Source organism: Mixophyes fleayi, chromosome 5, assembly GCF_038048845.1.
Source record: "Mixophyes fleayi isolate aMixFle1 chromosome 5, aMixFle1.hap1, whole genome shotgun sequence".
Taxonomy (NCBI): domain Eukaryota; kingdom Metazoa; phylum Chordata; class Amphibia; order Anura; family Limnodynastidae; genus Mixophyes; species Mixophyes fleayi.
Window position 1 is genome coordinate 125,526,724 of NC_134406.1, and position 22,737 is coordinate 125,549,460.

Consider the following 22,737-nt stretch of genomic DNA (forward strand, 5'->3'; position numbering starts at 1 on the left):
AAGGGGGATAAGAGAGGCACAGTAAGGAAAAAGAGGGATAAGAGAGGCACAGTAAGGGAAAAGAGGGATAAGAGAAGCACAGTAAGGAAAAAAGGGGGATAAGAGAGGCACAGTAAGGAAAAAAGGGGGAGAAGAGAAGCACAGTAAGGAAAAATGGGGGAGAAGAGAAGCACAGTAAGGAAAATAAGATATATGCAGTGTGCATAGGAATTTGTTCATAGTCTTTGTTTTTACTATAGTCCGGCCCTCCAACGGTCCGAGGGACAGTGAACTGGCCCCGTTTAAAAAGTTTGGGGACCCCAGTTATAATGTATCAATTCATGTGAGCAGGGGGTGCTTCTAGAGAATAAAAAACATGTACTAACTCAAAAGAAAGAAAAGATTCTCATTTGTTGGGGGCACTCCTCAATTGATTATCCAGGTTATTATATCCGATTAAAAAATATTACTTTATCGATTATTAAAATATTGGTACACATGTGGAATTCGGCGAAATATGATAAAATCAAGTGAAAAGAGGTAGTGAACGAAAAGGTAGAGATAATGAATAGTTAAAATGTTGCATAAAGAACAACAAGAAGCATTCCTTTGCTCATATATCGATTGGCCCTTGTACTCAGATTAATATTTCATATATTGTTGTTAATCAATTATCTCGAGCAATTGTTCTAAGGTACTAAACATAAAATTTAGTAGCATTTGTATGTCAAAAAGTATATTAGACAGACTGCTATATGGGGACTCTTATATCCGTCAATTTAAATAAGGTGCAGTTATATGTTCTGGTATACTATGTAACAAAATTCTCTTAACAGGAATCAATATGAAAAGATGCATTGGTGCCATCACTGTGGTTAATATCTATTCCAAAGATCTATGGAGTGAGCGCAGTGATTACATGTCAGCTAATTCATATGCAACTTTATTCATCAACGAACGCCAGAGTTATTCTAATAATAAACTCATTCCAAACTTGTGAGTGATAAGGGCAATTAGTAGTCACTCGTATAAGCTATCAGATCATGTTTTTAAGATTGAATCAGCCTTATAATATATGGCTGTTTGTTGTGCCCAGACCTAATAAGATAAACAGTCTACCTTGTCCTAACTCCTCGTGATTTATTAGATCATTGGTACTTGCGGTAACTTTAGATATTATAACAAGCTGAATCCACTTAAAATTGTCAACATTGTGTACATTCATGACAAGTTGCACTGTTATGCCATACACATATAGCTTGTACACAACCGTATAACTGTTAAATTGGAATCTTAAATTCTGCGTGTATCACAGCAATCATATTATCTTTTAAACGTTCATTCAGATCTATGGAGTGATCACGCTAGAGTCAAAATTTGGTGTGCATTTTATTAAATCTTTCCCCCAAGATCTATTGGCTAGTATATGAGTGATTTTATTAGGATCGATTCAGATCCCAGCATAATGTTTGCCTCCAGCCATGTTGGCAAGAAGGTATATGACCGCTTCTGTCTCTCCCTTTTTATCAATATAGTGCCCTCTGTCTCCTGTAATGCTGATACAACTGCTATATCAGTAACGTTACTCATTCGTAAAAAGAAAGCTGTCGAATTGTTTATTTAATAACCCGTCATAATAGCAGCAGCGTGCAACACTCTGGCACTCGCCCAACCTGAACCTCATTACAGCTGGGTTTATAAATGTGGACAAACAAATCAAGATAAAGTTTCCATTTGACTAACAGTTGTCATCTGTCTTATTATCTGCCAATTTCAGACGTGAATACTTAAACTTATTCCAATAGGAATTATTATAAGTATATTATAAGTATACCATTGCCATTGCCAAGGGCATCATGCTGTAGTTGTTCCATTTATTTCAGACTGACAGACTGCTTTTAGATTTTTTGGGGAAAAAATAAAATAAAAATGATAATAATATTATTAATAATAACACTAAATAATATGTTCAGCAACACAGAATTACACAAAAAAAAAATCACAATGTGATAGCAATGTAAGCATAGCATGCAGATTAAATGGCTTCACATTTGTAAGTCAACATATCGAGACATAGACATGTCTTACCAGAAGGTATAAACACAATGTTTATCCCGAAGACTGTATGAGTAAGCCACGTATATAATCCATAGAAGCAAGCCATTTTTAGGGAAGCATCAAATACACCCCTAAAAATCAAGAACAGAATATTCTGGATCACTCCAAATCCATGCCAATCGCAAAATGTAATATAACAATTTACAATTATATATATATATATTTATTTTTTTCCCTAAATACATAACATTCACTAATTCTATTCAGACAACGTTGAGCAAAAAAAGTAATCAACTCATGATTCTTGAGAACACAAACATGCAGAAACGAAGATAAATAATGGTGAAGCAAGAATGTTAATATCTCCACAATTGTAGAATTTAAACATTAAATCAGGACATGTTGGGGGGTATTCAATTGTTTCTTTTAACGCGCTAAAACAAAAAAACGAGCGCTCGAAAAAAACTTCATATTTTACGGTAATTTTGCGCGCGTAAACAGTTAATACGGTACTTACTCACTGCCAGCGGGCTGAATTTCAGCTCGCTGCTCAGGGAGCTGCGAGATGAAATTTAGCGAGTAATTACCGTATTAACGGTAATATTTTTAGAGCGCTCGTTTTTTTTTGTTTTAGCGCGTTAAAAGAAACAATTGAATACCCCCCGTTGTGGTTTAAGGAACAGCAGTAATTCATAATGAAATGGATGCAGTGCAGGCAGACTGAAAAGGATAGCCCATAGCAAATTTGAGCAAAGAGGATACTAGATTAAACAGCGCACAAAACAAATCAGTACTGTTTCCCAATATGCGTATACCACACAAACAGTGTAAAATTGTAACTGTTGGAGTGATTATTTCTAGTTACATTAACATATAAGCTAATAAGAAAAAAAGATCATTACAATTGGATTTGAAAGAAAACAGTTCAAGTGATCATATCTATCACAAAACATAAAAATGAAAAAACGAAAGATGCAAGCTGCAGGCAGGCCTGCGTGCATACACTCATGTGAAAACATCGCACATACTAAATTGCACCAAGACAACATGCAACTTAGTAATGTGCAATATCCCCACCCGAGCAAGCAGATTAAGAGAGTGTCAGGATACAGGGATATGGGACATTCAGGAAAAGAACATGCATAAAGAGTTGAGAGCAAATGTCTATGCAAACATGCACATGCTGAAGAGTCACACTTTTGAATTGTAAAAAGTAATTTTTTTTAAACTTTCACACAGACAAGTGCATTTAGATATTGTTGCTATGACAATACAGATAAACAACTAATGGCATGTAAAATGTTGGTGTTTTGAAAGCCATGTAACAAAAATAGTAACACTGACTAAACTATGTTAAGACAGTAAAACAGTTGACTCTTCACAAAAACAAAACAAAGAATATGCAATAACATGTTTAGGTCCAAGCAAACAAAATTAGAGGCTGGTAGAGTGAGGAATACAATAGGCTTCAGAACACTCTGATAACACTGGGGTTGAATCATTTCTACAAGAAACACAGTTATATTGATTTAAGTACAAAAGAGAACAGGCTTGCAAAGTAGTTTTAATATCCAACAAAAGGGCATCAGTACTAAATGTCACTGTGACGGTAATAATGTTCAGACATTGCCAATATATATGCTATGTATCATTGAATACAAGTAAACATATATATTCCTCCTCCACCTGCTGAGCATCAGCAGTATTTGACTAACAAAGCCCAGATAAGGCACAACATATAATCACAATAACAAAAAAACAACAGATAAGCAAGGGTTCGCAGTGTCCCCCAGATGACATTAGAAGACGAATTTAATGCGAGTACAAAAATCCTGTTTTCTCTTCTGGTCTGGGGCACCCTGTTTCACCATGGAGACGTTCCAAAGGTTCCCCTAAGGGAGGATACGCTCAAACACCACTGAGCGCAAAACTTTCCTACCGAAACTAGCATCCCAAAATGTTGAAACAATAGAATTTATTAAAAGTATGGACGGAGGACCAGGCTGCTGCCCGACGTACTTGCTCCCGCGAGGCCCCGTGTAGCGCCGCCTGTAGTCGAAAAAGCAGAAATATTAGCTTCCACAGGTTTACCTGTAAAGATGTAAGCCTGACGAATTGTCATTCATATCTATCTAGCAATAGTCAGCTTAGTTGCTGGCCAGCCCCACATCCAGGCGTCATGCAGGACTAGGTCTTCCGAACATCAGCAGTTTTGGATACATATATCTTAAGTGATCTGGCTACATCCAGAAGGTAAGCAGATTTCTGATTATCTCCAGAACCTTCTTGCAGAAAAGAAGGAATAACAATTTCACAGTTAATATGAAACCCAGAAAACACCTTCGTCCAAAAAGATGGGACAATTTGTAGCACTGCCTGATCTTCGTGACAGATAAGAAAGGGAGATTTACAAGACAGAGCTCCCAGCTCGGAGACCCGTCTTGCTGAAGAAATAGCAAGAAGAAAACCATTTTCCAGGTAAGATATTTAAAATCTGCAGAATCTAAAAGGACAAAAGGATGATGTGCAAAGCCAATGGAACCAGATTATGGTCCCAAGGCTCAATGGGTAAAACAAAAGGAGACTGGAGTCTAAGAACCCCTGTAAAAAGGTATGCACCACTGGAATATCAGAAAACTTCTTCTGAAAAAAAAAGATAGAGCAGGCACCTGCACTCTAAGTGAACCTAATCCAAGTCCACTATCAAACCCATTCTGAAGAAAAGAAAGACGACGGGACAAACTGAAAACTGAAGTCTGGACTCTTATGTTCACACCATAGTAAATAGGTCTTTCAGACCCTATGATGATTTAAAGCAGAAGGTGGATTTTAAGCTCTCAACATAGTGTGATACAAACTATCGGAGAACCCCTCCACCCTTCCTGGCTTCAACAACCATACCGTCAAAATGAGACGGGCTAAATTGTGGTGTAAAAATTGCCCCCGAGAGAAAAGTTCCCTCTTAGTGGATATGTTCTCTATTAATGCAGAGCCTTACACATCATTTACCACTGCATGGGCGCTGGCGTTCTAATAAAGTTCTTCCACATCCTCTTCGGAGGCAGGAAGATGACATATCTTCTGAGTCATGGCAGTTTGTGCACATTCGCATGCTCACCCCACTCCAGCAACCCGTCATTGTCTTCCCAGCTGAGTCTCTGTCAGCGGAGACTCAGGAATCCAGTGCTAACAGCGCAACACTCTCCATTATCTCATTAGAGAGTAATGCGGCCTAAGCACCAATGGGGGAGCGGGGGAACTACAAGTACAAAGTAGAGAAGAGAAAAAAAACAAAAAAACCCACAATCTTAGCAAGTGAGATAAGTGTCCAGCTCCAGGCACATTGACACCCTGTATAGCTTACTCTGTACTTAATGAGTACTCCCACAGACCTCTCAATGTATTTTATCAAGCTAATGTTTTTCAAAAGCTACAGATGTTAGACATGACACAAAGTAAAGCGAATGCTTTTCAGAAAGTGTGAATGTACAAGCCGAGCCTCTTACATTTATTTTTGGACTATCAGTATTAATGCAGGTTTAACATGTGTTCTAAAAGCATCGTAAATTATTAAAGTGAATGTCTGTGTAAGCGGCATCTTCCAGTAATGTTCAACAAGAAAAGTGTCAGACAGGTACTTAAGACAAGTACATAAAAATAACATATCAACTACTTTATTGCATGCTGAATCTTTTTAAGGCAATAACGCACAGCACCTAGCTATGAACATGTCTACATTACCTAATGGCTTCTTCCACCGACTGCCCAATAATATTGGAGGATGGCCCAGGCAGAGAGAGTGGTGTGAGACTTATAACCCATTTTACTGGCTTGTAATACTCATCACTGGAGCTCAGGAGGTAGAACAATGTTGTCAGAAAAATCACCTGAAAACAAAACATTCAATCAGAACTCTGTAATGCACCAAGCTTAAAGCACTGTCCTTTGCTGTTCTACTGACTTTCAAAAGTGTTTGCGTTTAAATCCAAAACAAAATTTATTTATTTTTACTGTTTCTGTTTTAGTGCTGTGACAGGCCAAGCAAAATGACCGCTGAAATCCATTTTATTGTCCTTGTGTGTATTATGAAATGCTGATGTAACCAAGGCAAACGGATATGTCTATATACATATATCAGCTGGGCATTGTATCAGTGCTTACTGCGCATGTACTTGAAAGTCCAGTGTAACTTCACTGCTATTGCACCTGCGTAATACTCATAGCTGTACCAATAAGAAGTTCTTAATTATGTTTATACATTATATGTTAGGACTATCTGGCACCCTTAGTTTCCTTTCTATAAAAGCAGGTTTTGCTGTGACACAAGTTGAGGCAACTTGTGTCACAGCAAAACCAGATGAGGCGTCCAGGACTATTGGTAATGGTGCTAGTCATTTGTATATCCAGCTCGAGAAAGATAGAGTGATAGAGAGAGTGTGGGCCCTGGATAATTGCTGATTAAATATATTACTAAGAGAACTATCGAAGCTAAGTATATTATTATTATATTTTTACTTGTTTACAAAAAAAGATTGATATTTGAACTTTGTGGTCACGACTTGCTACCTGAAAGAACCAGAATAGTTTGACTGGAAACAAGTGCTTTTTGCATTTGTGATGTGTTAATACTATTAAGACTATGTAAAACATTGGGAATGCTCTTGTATTCAGATGATCAACAACACAACTCTTGATTTAACAATTAAAATGTGAAGAAGTCAGCCAATTGCTGGCTAACTTTAACCTCGTATAGAAAAAATAAAAAGGCCAAACAAGAGCACAAAGATCAATAAGTATCTGCATATATTTAGTGAATGTTGCAGGAAGGTATGTCAATGACCAGTAGATAGAAGTCATCTGATAATGGACAACCTCTTAAAACATTTGTAGGAAGGACTTAGATCAAACATGATTACTGGAGCTACAAATCTAGCGTCAATTTTGGGGCGTTATATTGACTGTTTAAGTCCCCAAGTATGCAAAAAGTACATGACCTCATAGCTCAAAAGGACAGTACCATTTTCCATGTGATCATGGATAATATAAAAATGCGAAAATACTTCTATTCTATGAAAGCTATATATTGCAAAAAAATTATAATACATACCAAGGATAATACAAAATTTAGGAGCGCTGTGCCACTATAGATAAGGACTGTAAAGAGGGTGGTGACAGTGGTAAAAAGTAAACTTAAATTCCGACTCATCACAATCCATATAGACTCCAATATCTAAAAGTCATAGAGAAAGAAATCATTAGCAGACAGTATCATTAGGGCGACAATGATATCCCTAACTATTAAAGTACTGTCTACATTTGAATTGTCGACCTTATGAAATAATCAACCTAATGTAGTTGCCTTTCTTAATGTCAACTAAATGAATGTCTAGTCGTCGACCACATGCAGTACTATTCATAGTCCTTAATAACTAGAGATGGGCGGGCTCGGTTTCCTGAAAACCGAACCAACCCGAACTTCGGGGATCCAAGTACCCAGCCGATTCGGCTCGGTACCTTCCCGCTTTTTCGGAATCGAAAACGTCATTGTGACGTCGTCAGATCTCGGGGGTTTTTGGAATCTATAAATACCGCCCTACACGGCGATCTAGCGCCATTTGAGAGAGGGACACAGAAGGTAGAGCAGTTTGGCAGGCAAAGTTAGAGAATTGAAAGAGGAGGGTGGTAGTAGTGTTAAACAAAGTAATCAGTGACATTCAGGAAAGCTCCATAGCTCTAGTGTTAAATCTCATTGCAGAAAAATACAAATGATAGTGCTTACAGGGTTGATTTAATTCTGCAGTCCAATTCTACAGTGTTATATAGGTAACACACAGAAAGGAGAGCTCCATTGGTAATTCTCATAGCAGAAATACAACTACTAGTCCTTGCAGGCTTTTCTTCTAAATGTGCACTAAAAAGTGTATGGTGTTATATACACCCCAAAAAAAAGAGCTCTATTGCTCCATTGCTAAATGTCATTGCTGAACTACAAATACTAGGCATTGCAGGCTTTTCTTCAGACTTTTCTTTTCTGCCACTGCTGTGTGCCAATGTGTCCTAGATGTGGTAGGAACTGCTGTGTGTTTGAGTCATTGCTCTGTCGCTTAGCATCCAGCCAGGTCGCTGCAGTATTTGTCTGAAAGTGTATGAAAATAATAATGTTACCTGTGAGGTAGTCAAAATTTACTGCAAATGACTTGAAATTAGTGTTATTGAGGGTAATAATAATGTAGGATCAAAAAAAGAGCAAAATTATGTGATTTTAGCATATTTTAGAAAATAATCTAAAAAAATACAAAACCAAAACCAAAACACATGAGGGTGGTTTTTGCCAAAATCAAAACCAAAACACGAGGCTAATCCAGATCCAAAACCACTTCACGGGGGTCAGTGAGCATCTCTATTAACAACCATAGAATAAAACTAAGCAAATATGTCGCATTACAGCCAATCAATAGTTAAATCAGGAAAGAACCACTGCTTAAAATGCAACATATCTCCTTTGCCTCTCAATTACATCTAAAATTCCTACTATACCCTGAGAAATATTTAAGTCTACAAACCAACTTCCTGAACTATGCCCTCTGCTCCGAAACAGTTTTCGTTCTCAGAATCGCATTCCTTAACTAGATTTGGCCTATTACGGCGGTTCCCAAACTGTGTGCCGCGGCTGCCAGGGGTGCCGCGGCGCTGTCACTGGGGTGCCGCAGGCCAGCCATAAAAAAAAAAAAAGAACACAGAAACTTACCAATCCGCCGGGCGCCGGGACCCAGCAGCCTCCTCTCTCCCGCAGCTGTCACTGAATATCGACGTCAGTAACAAGCTGCTGTGAGAGAGGAGGTTGCTGGGTCCCGGCGCCCGACGGATTGGTAAGTTTTTGTGTTCTTTTTTTTTTTTTATGGCTGGCGCCTGGCACGGGACAGAGAATGGTGACAGCGGGACAGAGGATGGGGACAGCGGGACAGAGGAGGGAGACAGCGAGCAGAGGAGGGGGACAGCGGGACAGAGGATGGGGACAGCGGGACAGAGGATGGGGACAGCGGGGCAGAGGATGGGGACAGCGGGGCAGAGGATGGGGACATAGAGCAGAGGAGGGGGACAGAGGGCAGAAGATGGGGACAGCGGGGCAGAGGATGGGGACAGCAAGGCAGAGGATGGGACAGCAGGGCAGAGGATGGGGACAGAGAGCAGAGGATGGGGACAGAGGAGCAGAGGATGGTGACAGCGGAGCAGAGGATGGGGACAGCGGAGCAGAGGAGGGGGACAAAGGAGCAGAGGAGGGGGACAGAGAGCAGAGGAGGGGGATATAGCGTGAGAGGGGCAGTGGAGGGGGACACAGTGTGAGAGGGGCAGTGGAGGGGGACAGAGAGCAGAGGAGGGGGATATAGCGTGAGAGGGGCAGTGGAGGGGGACACAGTGTGAGAGGGGCAGTGGAGGGGGACACAGCATGAGAGGGGCAGTGGAGGGGGACACAGCGTGAGAGGGGCAGTGGAGGGGGACACAGCGTGAGAGGGGCAGTGGAGGGGGACACAGCGTGAGAGGGCAGAGGGGGGACAGCGTGACAGAGGGGGCAGTGTGAGGGCAGTGTGTCTGGATGCAGAGGGGGCAGAGTGCCTGAGGGCAGAGTGTCTGGATGCAGAGGGGGCATTTTTGCATACAACTAAATAAGTATTTCTGTCCTGACCTAAATACTTATTACAATTTTTTGACCCAACTACTTCTAAAACAGGACTGCTCAATAATTATTTTGGAGGGGTGCCTTAAAAAAATTTGGAGACTCTAAGGGTGCCGCAAACTGCAAAAATTTGGGAACCACTGGCCTATTATATTCTTTGGGGGGTATTCAATTGTTAGCGAGTTTGGAAGTTCGAGCGTGCAAAGTCATTTTTTTTGCTATTTTACCTTATTTTCGAGCGCGAAAACTTCTCACGCAATTCTAATCTTTTTTTTTTTTACCGAAACGGTGTTATCGCGCTCCAAGCATTTGTCAATGTTAAAGTATAGGCTTGCTGCGAACCCTTAGCGGAAAAAGCTATTCAATTGTTTTTTAACGCAGAGTGTGAAAAAGGCAAATATGCTGTTTTATCTCGCACCTCCATGGTCTGCTCAAAGAAAATTTTTTTTTATTAAGTTAAGAAAAATATACATTAAACTGAGAAAATAGGTGTAAAAGTTCATAAAAGTAACATAAAAAAAGTACTTAAAAAAGTGTATAATAATTAATAATTTTTGGAAATTTCCCCCTTTAGAAAAAACCATAGTGGTGCATGTATTTAAACTTTTTTATATTATTTTTTTGTTTTTAAGATGGTTTTGCCAAAAAGTATCATGTTTTTTTTATTATTTTTATAAAAGCAAAATCGTTTGCTCCCCACTCTATTTAGTCTTCGTCCTAGTGCTGGCAGGCTATTGATGTGTGAAAAATTTGACGTAGGGTTCCCCCTAATTTAATTGAACCAGCACTATGCAAACCAGCCGGGGTGATAGGCACTATAACAGGGGGGGGGGGGGGGGAAACGCAGTTTGGGTCCCACGGCCATAATGACTAAATACCCACAGACTTCAGCGCTGGCCTGGATTCCCTAGGGATTGTGGTCCGCTGAAAAATGTAAGCGGGCCACCCCCCTAGGGACACCCAGGCCAGTGCCGATAGCACTAGGGCTCTTCCTACTACCCCTGGGCTATGGGTAGTAGGGTAATAAATGGGGATTTTGGATAAAAAAAAATTGATTTGTGGAACTACATGTCCCAGCCAGCCATGTTGTCCGAAATAGTGTGGGCATGCTGCTACTTGTCTAACTACAAGCACCAGCGTACCCATAGCACCCAGGGCATGTTTGCACTTGTAGTAGAACCACAAGTGCCAACATGCTCTTACACCCACGGCTGGCTGTGATCTGTAGTTCCACAAAGCAAAATGTTAAATAAAAGCACAACACCCTCATTCTAACCACAAATCTTTATTAAAAATAATAAAACCCCAAGAAATACAGTAAACACCATAGATTTTTATTGAAAAAAACAAAAAACAAAATACTCACCATGGACGAAATCCTCAGTTTTATGATGCTTTACCTACACACACTAATTTACGCAAAGTCCCAAAAATTATTTTGTACCTTCGAAGAAATGTCCGGCTTGCCCACTGTCCCATGAATATTTGTACCTTACAAATGTCCATGCTTGGCCAGTGTTCAAGAAATGTTTGTAAATTTCAAAAAATTTACCTCCTTGTAAAATCTTTAATTCTGCTGTACAGGGGGGGCCATTGTTGCTTGCAGTGCTGGGGCCCTTCTTCATTGCAGTGTAGGGGCCCAATCTCCTTTGCAGTGCTGGGGCCCTTCTTCATTGCAGTGTGGGGGCCCATTCTCTTGTGCAGTGCTGGGACCCTTCTTGATTGCAGTGTAGGGGCCCAATCTCCTTTGCAGTGCTGGGGCCCTTCTTCATTGCAGTGTGGGGGCCCATTCTCTTGTGCAGTGCTGGGGCCCTTCTTGATTGCAGTGTAGGGGCCCAATCTCCTTTGCAGTGCTGGGGCCCTTCTTGATTGCAGTGTAGGGGCCCAATCTCCTTTGCAGTGCTGGGGCCATTCTTGATTGCATTAATTTACTTTTATTTTTTTATAGTAAAATGAGTGCCTTAACCACTCCTCATTTGAAACTCGCTAGGACCAATAATAGAGCGTGAGGGGGAGCATGCAAAAAAACAATTAAATTGAGGATTTTTTTTTTTAAACGCGTGCTCGAACAGGAAAAAACGAGCGCTTTTTTTTTTCGAGCGCGAAATTTTAACGCATCTCGCTAACAATTGAATACCCCCCTTTGACTACCTTGACCAGGGGTGGCCAGACTTTTAAGAAACTGTTTAAATGTCTAATTAAAAAAAAAAACCTGCGATAGGCGCCGGAGAATGTATAAATGTAAATAAATGTAAAAATATAACTCTATAGATGCACCAGCCTGGGTAGGGAATCGATGTGCAGTGCTGAAAGGGAGTGTAAAACAATGCAACTGTGCATCCTAATGGGTCCCAGAAGGCTAAGCCACATAGTGGAGCTCAAAGAGCTTCAGGTAGCGGCAGGCAGCGGCTGCAGCCCTGGGACGTGGTCTCTCTCCCTCTGGTACTATTTTCCGTCAGAGGGGAGAGCCAGATACTGGAGCAGAGACCCTGGAGGTAGTTTTCAGCGGGTGATTTAAAAGATAAATCTCTCACCCCAGACAGGCACCATAGAGGAGAGTGGGCTGAGGCCACCTCTACCTGGCAGGTCGTAGACAACAGGGGGAGGGGTGGGGGGGGGGGCTTTAGAAGTACCCTCCCTCCTGCCACTAGCTTCTATGTAAAAAAGTGATTCATATGCAGGCTGCATGAATCAGTCCAGATTGGTTAAAGGGACAGGAGGATGGTTTACCTCCTACCAAGCTAAGTCTAAAAAAATGTATAAAAAGAGCAATGGTTTGCATTGAAATGTATTATTGTTCCATCTGACCTTCTGATCACTGTTACCTTAAACTAATGTGAACTGTCCTTATTAGGACACTTGAGCTAATAAATATCATTTTCTTCAAGATCCTGCTTTGACAACTTCTTCCCTGCTGTAATTCCTGTGATCTACAGATTAGACCAAACTAATACGTTGCCAGCTGTTCTGAGGTTTGAACCCAGCTTTTCAGTACCGACGCTTTGCCCGCTACCTGCAGCTCTGGCTAGTGTGATAGGCCAGGGTTACCATCCACAGCAACCCTGATCTGAAGGCAAGAGGTCAGGGGGACCAGCACAGGTGTACCAGCAAGTGGTTACATTAGCAGCGATAGTTACCCAGAAAGACATGCCACATGGGTGGCATAGGCGGTCCATCCTGTCACACATACCTTTTGCATAAACTCAGTAGTCACCTCGTTAAGTTTTAAATGATATTTTATTAAGGATAGGAAAGTTAAAAAAGAAAAGCATAATCAAATAAAAATGTATGAAAATACATTGGGAGTTTAATTCATAAATATGCAAGAGGAGCAAAAAAAATATAGCAACATCACTACGGAATCAAATTCATAGGTATTACTGTTCAAAGCTTACAATATATTAGTTTAAATATAAAACAGTTTGTTTAGTGGGAACAACAATTAGAGAACAGACATCTGTCGAGACAGTGTTCGACACAGTCGTGTCGGTACGCGCAAGTCAGGAGCAGGCGCAGGCTAAAGATTTACTACAATTCAAAGATCACAGATACCAATGAGTGGTGCACTGTGCACTCCAAACGAGTGCAGATATGCTGTCGGAAGGGTAACTCACCTTGGGAACTGCTGAGCAGCTACTTAGACCCCAGTTGCAAGAGTATATTGTGTTTAGTAGATGTGGCACTTGGCGGGAGGTGCGGGCTACAGCCCTGAAGTGCCAGCGGCACTTTATGGTCGGGGATATCCAGAGGGGTGTTTCAGATGATGTGGGGCCCTCAACATTGTTATGAGAGCATGACCCCAAAAGGACTTAGGACTTTCCATGCTTGATGATCCGGAAGCTACATAGCCAGTAATGGCTGGTTGCTCAGAGAGCAAGGGGAGTGTACAGGTCCGGGGAAGTGGTTCCTCTGATTGTTCATGCGGCCACTTGCTGCACCACCTCCCCTTTCTCCAGTTGTTCCCTGCCAAATGAAGATGTTAAATAGAGGCTAGAGAAACGTGGGATCCGTTCCAATACAAGCACACCACTGCCAGTACAGGTATGCTGGGGGGGAGGGGGAGGGCGCGGGGGAGAAGGCCAAGCCCTGAATCTCTGGCATTAAGCAGATGAGGGAGAAGATTCTGCCAATTCATAAGTGGAGTTGGCTCACTGATACAGGAGGATTTGTATAAAAAAAAAACAAAAACAAAAAACACAACACATATAGAGTGAGCAGGGGAATTTCATGAAGTCTCACTTTAAAAAGGGGGAAGGGTATAATTTGAATTCTAAATCCGTGATCAACCAGCTAACTGGCCACCTCTGACCTAGACAAGTACATGTTAAACTAGGTGTTGCCAGAGATGATGGTTTTGCAATGGAAGTGTATTATAAAGTACACATTGACCCAATGCTCCATATTCCTGCTATACAATGCTTAATTTGTATCCTTGAGCTACATGCTATAACACCATGGGCAAGCTTTTAACACACAAACATAAAAACTAAAATTGCATACCTTCAGCTGTACATGTGACAAATAACAATAAATAGCCCTAAACACAATTTTAGTTTTCTGGAAGTTGGTTGATTTGTATTAGTTTCATATGGAGCTGGCCACAAAACAAAATCTGTAACACCTTATGCAAAATAACTGACAAACATCTTCTAGAAAAAATTCCAAAGATTACTAAATAATTACAATACAATAGAAACGTATAGCAAATAGAAAAGATTTTATATCTCACCGAGAGAAAGGTTTCAATGTTCTCATGAACAAATGAAGCAATATCTTGCCAATCCAACATGTCTCCAAGCCAACTGTTTTGACGTTGTATTGGCATCTTGTGACCTTTGTTTTTGCCAGAATTTGTCACATTCTGCCAACAGAAGACTGAGTATTATATTTACAGTTAACATAGGAGGAAATGTCAGTAGCTAACAAAAGAGTGTGCAAACTAATTTCACATCTAAATTGGAGGCAAACTACATTAAGATTACTATAGAACAAATACTGCAGATAAAAACTACCTATAGTAGCAAAAACCAATAATTAGATTTGAAAACAAATGTGGATGGAGGGGATGAAGGAGGGGATATGAAGGAGGGGATGAAGGAGGGGATGAAGGAGGGGATGAAGGAGGGGGGGGGGGGGCTGGGCAATCAACTCAGAGTTTCAAAGCTGCTAATCACCCAAGACCAGCTCTGTCCATCCATTTTTATAATTTTTATAATTTTTTTAAAAAAATTTAACATCCCATGTTAACCAATATTGTGCATTGTTGCATAAAGAGAAAAAAAAGAAACAAAACCAACAAACATTCACAGTACCCAATGTATTTGCAGTCCACACGCCTAAATACACAAATCATGCATTTTGCATACACATTTAGCTCATGAAACAGCTGACTTACCTTAATAACCCAAGAATGGTATAGTCTGTCCCAGAGCTCCAAAACTTGCTTCTCAATTATAGCTGTGTTGTTTACTTTTTCACCTAGTACCTTATGTAGCTGCAGGGAAATACAAACTCTCTTTGTGTATCCGTAACAAAAAGGATAAAGTGTTTTGGTTTGCAATTTAGAAACACACACAAACAAAAAAAAAAAAAAATGTCACTTTAAGCAACACAGGTACAATACAGCCATAGTCACAGCCACCTGTCACATTATTTAAAAGAATGGTGTTCTTCAACCTTCTAAGAATGATCATATATTGCCAGAATAAATCCGACCTTAACGAAATCCTTGAATGACATACTAAACATATATCATCTGCAAGAAACTCAGGTTACATTATAAGCTTTCAATGCTAGAGTTAGACAAAAAAGCGGCAGTTAAATTATTTCAGCATTTTTTTCAGAATAAAGACTAGCTCAGTATATTAAAAAAACATATTGTATATGGAATTGCATTGTATTTAATTGTATACAAAAGGAAATAAAGACTTAACTTGTCCACTAAATGTTAACATAAATAGAGCTGTGTTATTTTACACTTTTTTTTTATTTGATTACATGTTTATTACATTTTCCTTAATTAATCAGAAAACATAATAAAGGCAAAAAATTACTGGAATATCAACAGAATATCTGTTGCTGCTTTTCTTGAAAATTTAGTACACGCACATTTTTTTTTTCCCCAAACAGTTTGTAGTTACTCTGACAAGTGTGAGTTGGTTCTTTTTCCCAGGGTAGCTTAAGCTGGCCAAAATAGAAGTTGATCAAACTGTGGTTTGGTAGAGCATGGCCAATGAGTTCTCAGAGTAAAAAAACAAACAAACAAACAAAAACCAAAAATTTCCTTCCCAGAAGCACAACACCCAGCATAGTCAAAAAAGTCTCTGGCACTTTCCATGTCTGAGTAAATTTTGTTCCTAATTCAACATATATGGCATATAGAACATATGTTATAGGGCTACCTTGTGGGTAATCCATTCTCTTCCATACTGATACACGTTGTTAGCAGCAGAGTTAAGTGCTTTCTGGAACACTTGTGCTTCAGGGAGCCAACTACAAGATAAAATGTTATAATTTTTTGCAGACTTACTACATTGCGGACACAAAAGAAGATTGCCGAAGAGAACTCTTTACTTACCATTAATCGCATAGTTTGACAAAATATTATAGCTACTTAATTAAGCAGGATTTTGCACAAGTGTTCTATTCAATGTAATTTACACATTGGTCATATTACAGGGTCCAGTAATGTAGTTACAAAAGACAAGACAGGAATAACTTTTCAAAACATTTTTGCTTTTTACTAAGAAAAGGAGATGCTTTTCATGAAGTAAAATTATACTTGTGACCGCATTGGAAGAGAGCAACTGAGGCAAAAATTGTAGAATCCAGCTCAGCATTACTAAGCCTTTCCCATAAAAGCAAATACTTAGTACATTTTGGGGGCAGACACTTATCTGGCTTATAAAACACTGTAAATCGCACCAGGAATATCCTTTAACCTCTAGGTGATTGAGTATGAATCTTTATATTGATTTAATTTATATTAAATAGTGATCAATTATCCTAGAGGTGGTGCTCCCACACATAGTATCAGAATACCATTTAACAGAGAGCAAATGTGTCTAGTTTAGGGCACTCAAAGGATGTGATAAGTATAAGACATTTTCAAAGTTTATTGGTATACATTAAAATTTTAATCATCATAACACATTTAAGCAGTGAAATATTAAAAGTTGCACAATGGAAATATAAACCAAACTGAGGTCATTATAACTGTTAAGACTAGCTATACTTGCTAGTACGCGCCGTCCATTCTCTTATTTATATAGATGGGGGTATAGAAAAATTATAATATATTAGGGAGCATATCAGATGTTAATAAAATACTAGAGTTTTATAACTAGGTGATACTGAAATCTATTAAGCTGTTCTCCCTTCCATAAATTGCGGGAGTTCAAGCAGTATAATGAAACACCTTAATATCGCTAACCGTGTCTGCTCAGACTGTTGCTAATGTGCCAGAATATATCAAAAGGCTGGTCTACTAATGGTCATCGACCTGTCTCTTATCTGACAGTGTTAATTCGATAATTCTGTTCCTCCTGCCTGTATGTTGTTCGTGACCGCTGAATGGATCTAATCAGCGGTCCGCTGTTAGCCGAGTTCTATCTATCCTAGCTAAACAGCCTGGTAGCTAGTCTTCTAGTAAAGAATCTGATATACCGTAGTATCCTGCTCTCTATTGATCTGAATACCCTATTTAGATTATAAATCACATAATAGCGAGAGAGGTGGAACAGCGCGTGTAACGCCAACGCGCGTTTCACTACATTAAGCTTTTTCAAGGCAGACCTTGAAAAAGCTTAATGGAACTTAATAGAACTCACGCACTCTAACATTTCGTTATATATGTATATTTCATATTTATATTGATTCCATTCCACAGTGATTTATGAGCAGATAGTATTTAGTTTATTATTAGTTTATATATTATGATTATATGTACACTTTAGTGTTATTTAAGGTTCAGGTTATAGGAAATGTTTCATGTCTGGTATCATTTTAATCCCCTATTCATCAGCAGTTGTCCGGTTCTTTCGCCGACGAGATCGCACATTGCATACTCTAGTTAGTGATGTTAGGGAATAAATACTTAAAGTTATACTGACTGTAATGTGCAAATAGACTAGCTTAAACTGGTTTCTGGGTGGGAGAATCATCTGGAATGTTGACCCTCAGCCTTAGAGGGGGTTGTTTGAACTAGCCTATGACCTGTTTACACTGGACCTACCTGAAGTCTGGACCTATAGAAGCAAGCCACGTCATCTGCATTGTTCTCTCTGTAACACTGAGTGTATATAATACAGCTGTACTCCCACTGGCTTCAGTCATTCTCTGACCACAGTATTCTGGAGTGAGATACTGTCCACTGGTACCCATGGGAGCGCAGCTAGCGCAAGCGAGCGCAGCGGTATGTATTTATCTTTTGGTATTGGCTGTACTGTATTATAATCATGTATTGAACTGTTAAATTTTACATCTGCTAAAATAAATTACTTTGTGCGTTGGAAACACAATACAATCGCTTGGGCAATGCTTACTTGAAAACGATAAAATTACTTTAATAGTTGGGACAATTGTATTTGATCAGTCTGCCAAAGCTGTATATGAGCAAAACTGTGTGCACTACTGTTAGGTGCACATAGCTCTGCCTTTACGAGCAGTACAGTGTGAAGCGGGACTTACCTCCCAACTATCCTTGTAGTCGGACCAAATCCTGACTAAGAAGACAGTAACCAAAATTCGGGACTGTCCCACCAGATTCAGAACAGTTAGCAGACTGTCCAGCTCTCTCCTACCTGTTCTTGTCACTTTCACCACTTGTGGTTGCTGGATTCTTTAGATCAGTTGCTGCTTTTCTGGATCTTGGACTGTTAGAGGCCCTATTTGGAAAAAAAAATGGTTACATGAAGTTTAAAAAACTAGCCAACCAGCCCCGGCATTAAATCAATAGCACCCACATTTAATAATTCGGCCTCTCTCCAGTCCCAACATTAAAATAATAGTACTCAATTTGATATAAAAGTCCTGACATAAAAGTAATAGTAATCCCATTTAATAAATAAACCTATTACCCTCCCTCCAAACAGCCCCAGCAATAAATGAATAGCATTTACGTTTAATATAACCATTTCCCACAACCATCCCCAGCATTATATAATATTCACATTTAATAAATAGCCCTCCTCCCCAAACTCAGCCCCACATTCAATTAATAGCCCCAAACAGCACCCCAGCATTATAGGTCCTGTCACCCCATTTTAATAGGCTCCAACATCACCCCACAAGTAAAAGAGCACCCATTAAATAATTATCCCCCACCTAAACTCCACCATTATATTAATAGCCTACCTCCCACCAAAGTGCTATTAAGACAGCCCCCCTCCTATCACAGCCTTATATCACACAATATATGAAGACCCCGCCACTCCCTAACACATTATAGCAGGACCCTCTCCCTATAGTTTAGTATAGGCAGCTCTTCGCCAAGGTTCTTTAACTGCAGGTCAATACGCGGTTCAGTTCCGTACCTTAGCCTCAGAATTAGGCTGGAATGATGAAGCCCTCTCCGCCACCTATTGGCAAGGCCTGTCGGACCCTATCAAGGACGCACTGGCTTCGGAAGAGCTTCCATCCAAGCTTGACGACCTGGTTTTTGTGTGTCAAGGTAGAAATTCGCCTTCAAGAGCGCTCTCAGGAGAGGGTCCAAGGTCGTCGCACTGTGCGTTTGGCTCCTTGTTTTCAATCTCCAGCTCTCCCGGCGGAAGAGCCGATGCAAATTGGACGCTCTCGCCTGTCACGGGATGAGAGAGAACGCAAGATCAAGAATCGTTTGTGTTTGTACTGTGGAGAATCCGGCCATCTGTTATCTTCCTGTCCCAAGAGGCCGGAAAACTTCACCGCCTAGGCAACACCAGGGAGGTTGTTCTAGGTTTATGTCTCCATTCTCCCTCTCCTTCCAAAGATAACAGTTTTCTGATGCCTGTCACCCTCACATTTTCGGACTCTTCCCTAAATTGTTCTGCTTTTGTGGATTCCGGATCTGCAGGAAATTTCATCTCTGTCACTCTGGTGTCGAAGCTTCACATACCCTGCACTCCATTGCCGCAACCTCTGGTTCTTACTGCAGTTGACAGTAACCGTGTCAGCAAGGTTCCATCACTGACACTACTTCAGTTGCAGGTAGGGGTTCTCCATCAAGAGTGGATTCAGTTCCTGGTTATCCCACAGTCCGTTAATTCCATCATTTTAGGGCTACCATGGCTCAGGAAACATTCACCACAATTCGATTGGGCTCTCGCACAAGTTATCTCCTGGGGCTCCTCGTGCTTCAATCAATGCCTCTCGAAAATACTTCCTCCTAACCAACTTCCTTGTCTCTCTCTGGACTCCCACCTCAAACTACCAGAGCCGTATTTAGACTTTATTGATGTGTTTAGCAAGACCGCTGCAGAGACGCTTCCTCCACATCGAGAATGGGATTGTCCTATTGAGCTAATTCCCGGCAAAACTATTCCCAAAGGTAGAGTCTATCCTCTGGCTCTCCCTGAGACTAAAGCAATGTCTTTATATATATCAGATAACCTTCAAAGAGGATTTATCAGAAAATCTACCTCGCCAGCAGGAGCTGGATTCTTTTTTGTAAAGCAAAAGGACGGTTCATTAAGACCGTGCATAGACTACCGCCATCCTAATGATATTACCATCAAGAACCGCTATCCACTCCTATTGATCACAGAATTGTTCGACCGGATTAGAGGAGCCAAAATCTTCTCTAAATTAGATCTCAGAGGGGCCTACAACTTAATCCGCATTCGAAAGGGCGATGAGTGGAAAACGGCATTTAACACCCGTGACGGGCACTATGAGTACTTAGTCATGCCGTTTGGACTTTGCAATGCCCCTGCAGTGTTTCAAGATTTTGTCAACGAGATCTTCAGGGATCTTTTGTATCAATTTGTGATTGTCTATCTGGACGATATTTTGATATTTTCATCTGACTTACAAGTGCATCGTCTCCATGTCAAGACTGTTCTTTCTCGTCTCCGGAGACATTCCTTATATTGCAAACTGGAGAAGTGTCTTTTTGAGCGTTCACAAGTTCCATTTCTAGGATACATAGTTTCTGGCACCGACCTACTGTTGGATCCGCAGAAAGTGAAGGCCATTGTCAACTGGCCATTACCTATTGGTCTCAAAGCTACCCAACGCTTTATTGGCTTTGCCAATTATTACCGGCAGTTCATTAAAGGCTTTTCATCCATTATCTGTCCTATTACAGCTTTAACTCGAAAAGGTGCCTGCAGCAAACCATGGCCTGTCGAAGCTATATTGGCCTTCAAAACTCTTAAAGAAGCATTTCTTTCAGCTCCTATACTCAAACAGCCAGACCAGGGGAGACCGTTTTTTTTATTGAAGTGGACGCTTCTTCAGTCGGGATTGGAGCAATACTTTCCCAAAAATCTGCTTCAGGAACATTAGAGACTTGTGGATTCCTGTCTAAGAAATTCTCTAGCACTGAACTAAATTATGGAATCGGTGACAAGGAATTATTAGCCATCAAGATTGCCCTTGAGGAGTGGCGTCACTTACTAGAGGGTGCCTTACATCCCGTCACGGTCATGACAGATCATAAAAATCTTACGTATCTCCAGGAAGCACAATGTCTTAACCCCCGTCAGGCTCGCTGGTCTCTTTTCTTTGCCAGGTTCCAACTCATTCTCACCTTTCGTCCCGGTTCCAAAAACTGCAAGGCCGATGCTCTCTCCAGGTCCTTTGATAATGATGGTACTCTCACTTGTTTAGACAACAAAATGATTCTAAATCCAATACAAACAGTGGCCATTACCAATTCTTCAGTAATCTCTCCCCCTCCAGGGCGTTCATTCGTGGAACCTCATCTCCGCTCTAAACTACAATGTTGGGCTCACGAGTCCAAATTTGCCGGCCATGCCGGTTACAAGAGAACCAAAGAATTCCTCTCCAGATATTATTGGTGGCCTAAACTGGCTTCAGATGTTCAAAAATTCGTATTTGCATGTTCGGTTTGTGCACGCCACAAGGTGCCAAGACAAAGTCCTCCTGGTCTTCTCCTTCCTCTGCCTATTCCGGATTCTCCCTGTACCAGCATTACGATGGACTTCATCACCGATCTCCCTTTGAGCAATGGCTACAATACCATCTGGGTCGTGGTAGACCGCTTTTAAAAAATGTCACACTTCACTCCTTGTAAAGATCTCCCTTCAGCCCCTAAACTGGCAGATTTGTTTCTAAAAAAACATCTTCCGTCTTCATGGATGCCCTCAAGAGATCATCTCTGACAGAGGAGTACAATTTGTCGCTAAGTTCTGGAGAGCTTTTTGTAAAAAGATTGTAAAAAAATTTCTTCCGGTTATCACCCCCAAACTAACGGACAGACTGAACGAGTGAATCAAGACTTGGGGCTAGATTTACTAAGCTGCGGGTTTGAAAACGTGGGGATGTTGCCTATAGCAACCAATCAGATTCTAGTTTTCATTTATTTAGTACCTTCTACAAAATGATAGCTGGAATCTGATTGGTTGCTATAGGCAACATCCCCACTTTTTCAAACCCGCAGCTTAGTAAATATAGCCCTTGGAGTGCTTTCTACGGTGTTTTGCTTCTGATCATCAAACGACATGGAATGATCTTCTGTATTGGGCCGAATTCGCCCACAACAATCTTCTACATTCCTACTCTGGGCATTCTCCATTTTTCATTATCTACGGCAGACATCCCACTCCTACTCTCTTATCCGAAGCTCCCTCCTCTCTAGTACCAGCGGCTGATACTCTCATCCATGACTTCTCTCAAATCTGGTCTCAAACCAAGGAAGCACTGTCTACTTCTGTACAGAGACAGAAGAGAGCGGCTGATCTTTATAGAAGAGTTGCTCCAGTACTAAGGGTAGGAGACCGTGTTTGGTTGTCCACGCGCAACCTTCGACTTCAAGTTCCATCCATGAAATTGGCTCCTAAGTTTATTGGTCCCTTTTCCATAGC

The 22,737-nt window shown here is 40.7% G+C and overlaps 1 protein-coding gene across 5 annotated transcripts in view; it reads right to left on the reverse strand.

The window, feature by feature from the left end:
- Window positions 1-22,737, reverse strand: part of TMEM245 (transmembrane protein 245) — a 206,281-nt gene that overhangs the window by 20,978 nt on the left and 162,566 nt on the right. For 4 of the 5 annotated variants that reach the window (XM_075212814.1, XM_075212813.1, XM_075212811.1 and 1 more), the window contains 6 exons: window positions 16,114-16,204; window positions 15,108-15,206; window positions 14,442-14,573; window positions 7,145-7,267; window positions 5,779-5,924; window positions 2,068-2,168 (listed from right to left, as the gene is read on the reverse strand). In XM_075212814.1, coding sequence (XP_075068915.1) covers window positions 2,068-2,168; window positions 5,779-5,924; window positions 7,145-7,267; window positions 14,442-14,573; window positions 15,108-15,206; window positions 16,114-16,204 — 692 coding nt within the window. The remainder of the gene's footprint in view (window positions 1-2,067; window positions 2,169-5,778; window positions 5,925-7,144; window positions 7,268-14,441; window positions 14,574-15,107; window positions 15,207-16,113; window positions 16,205-22,737) is intronic. The other variant, XM_075212815.1, reaches the window with a different exon arrangement.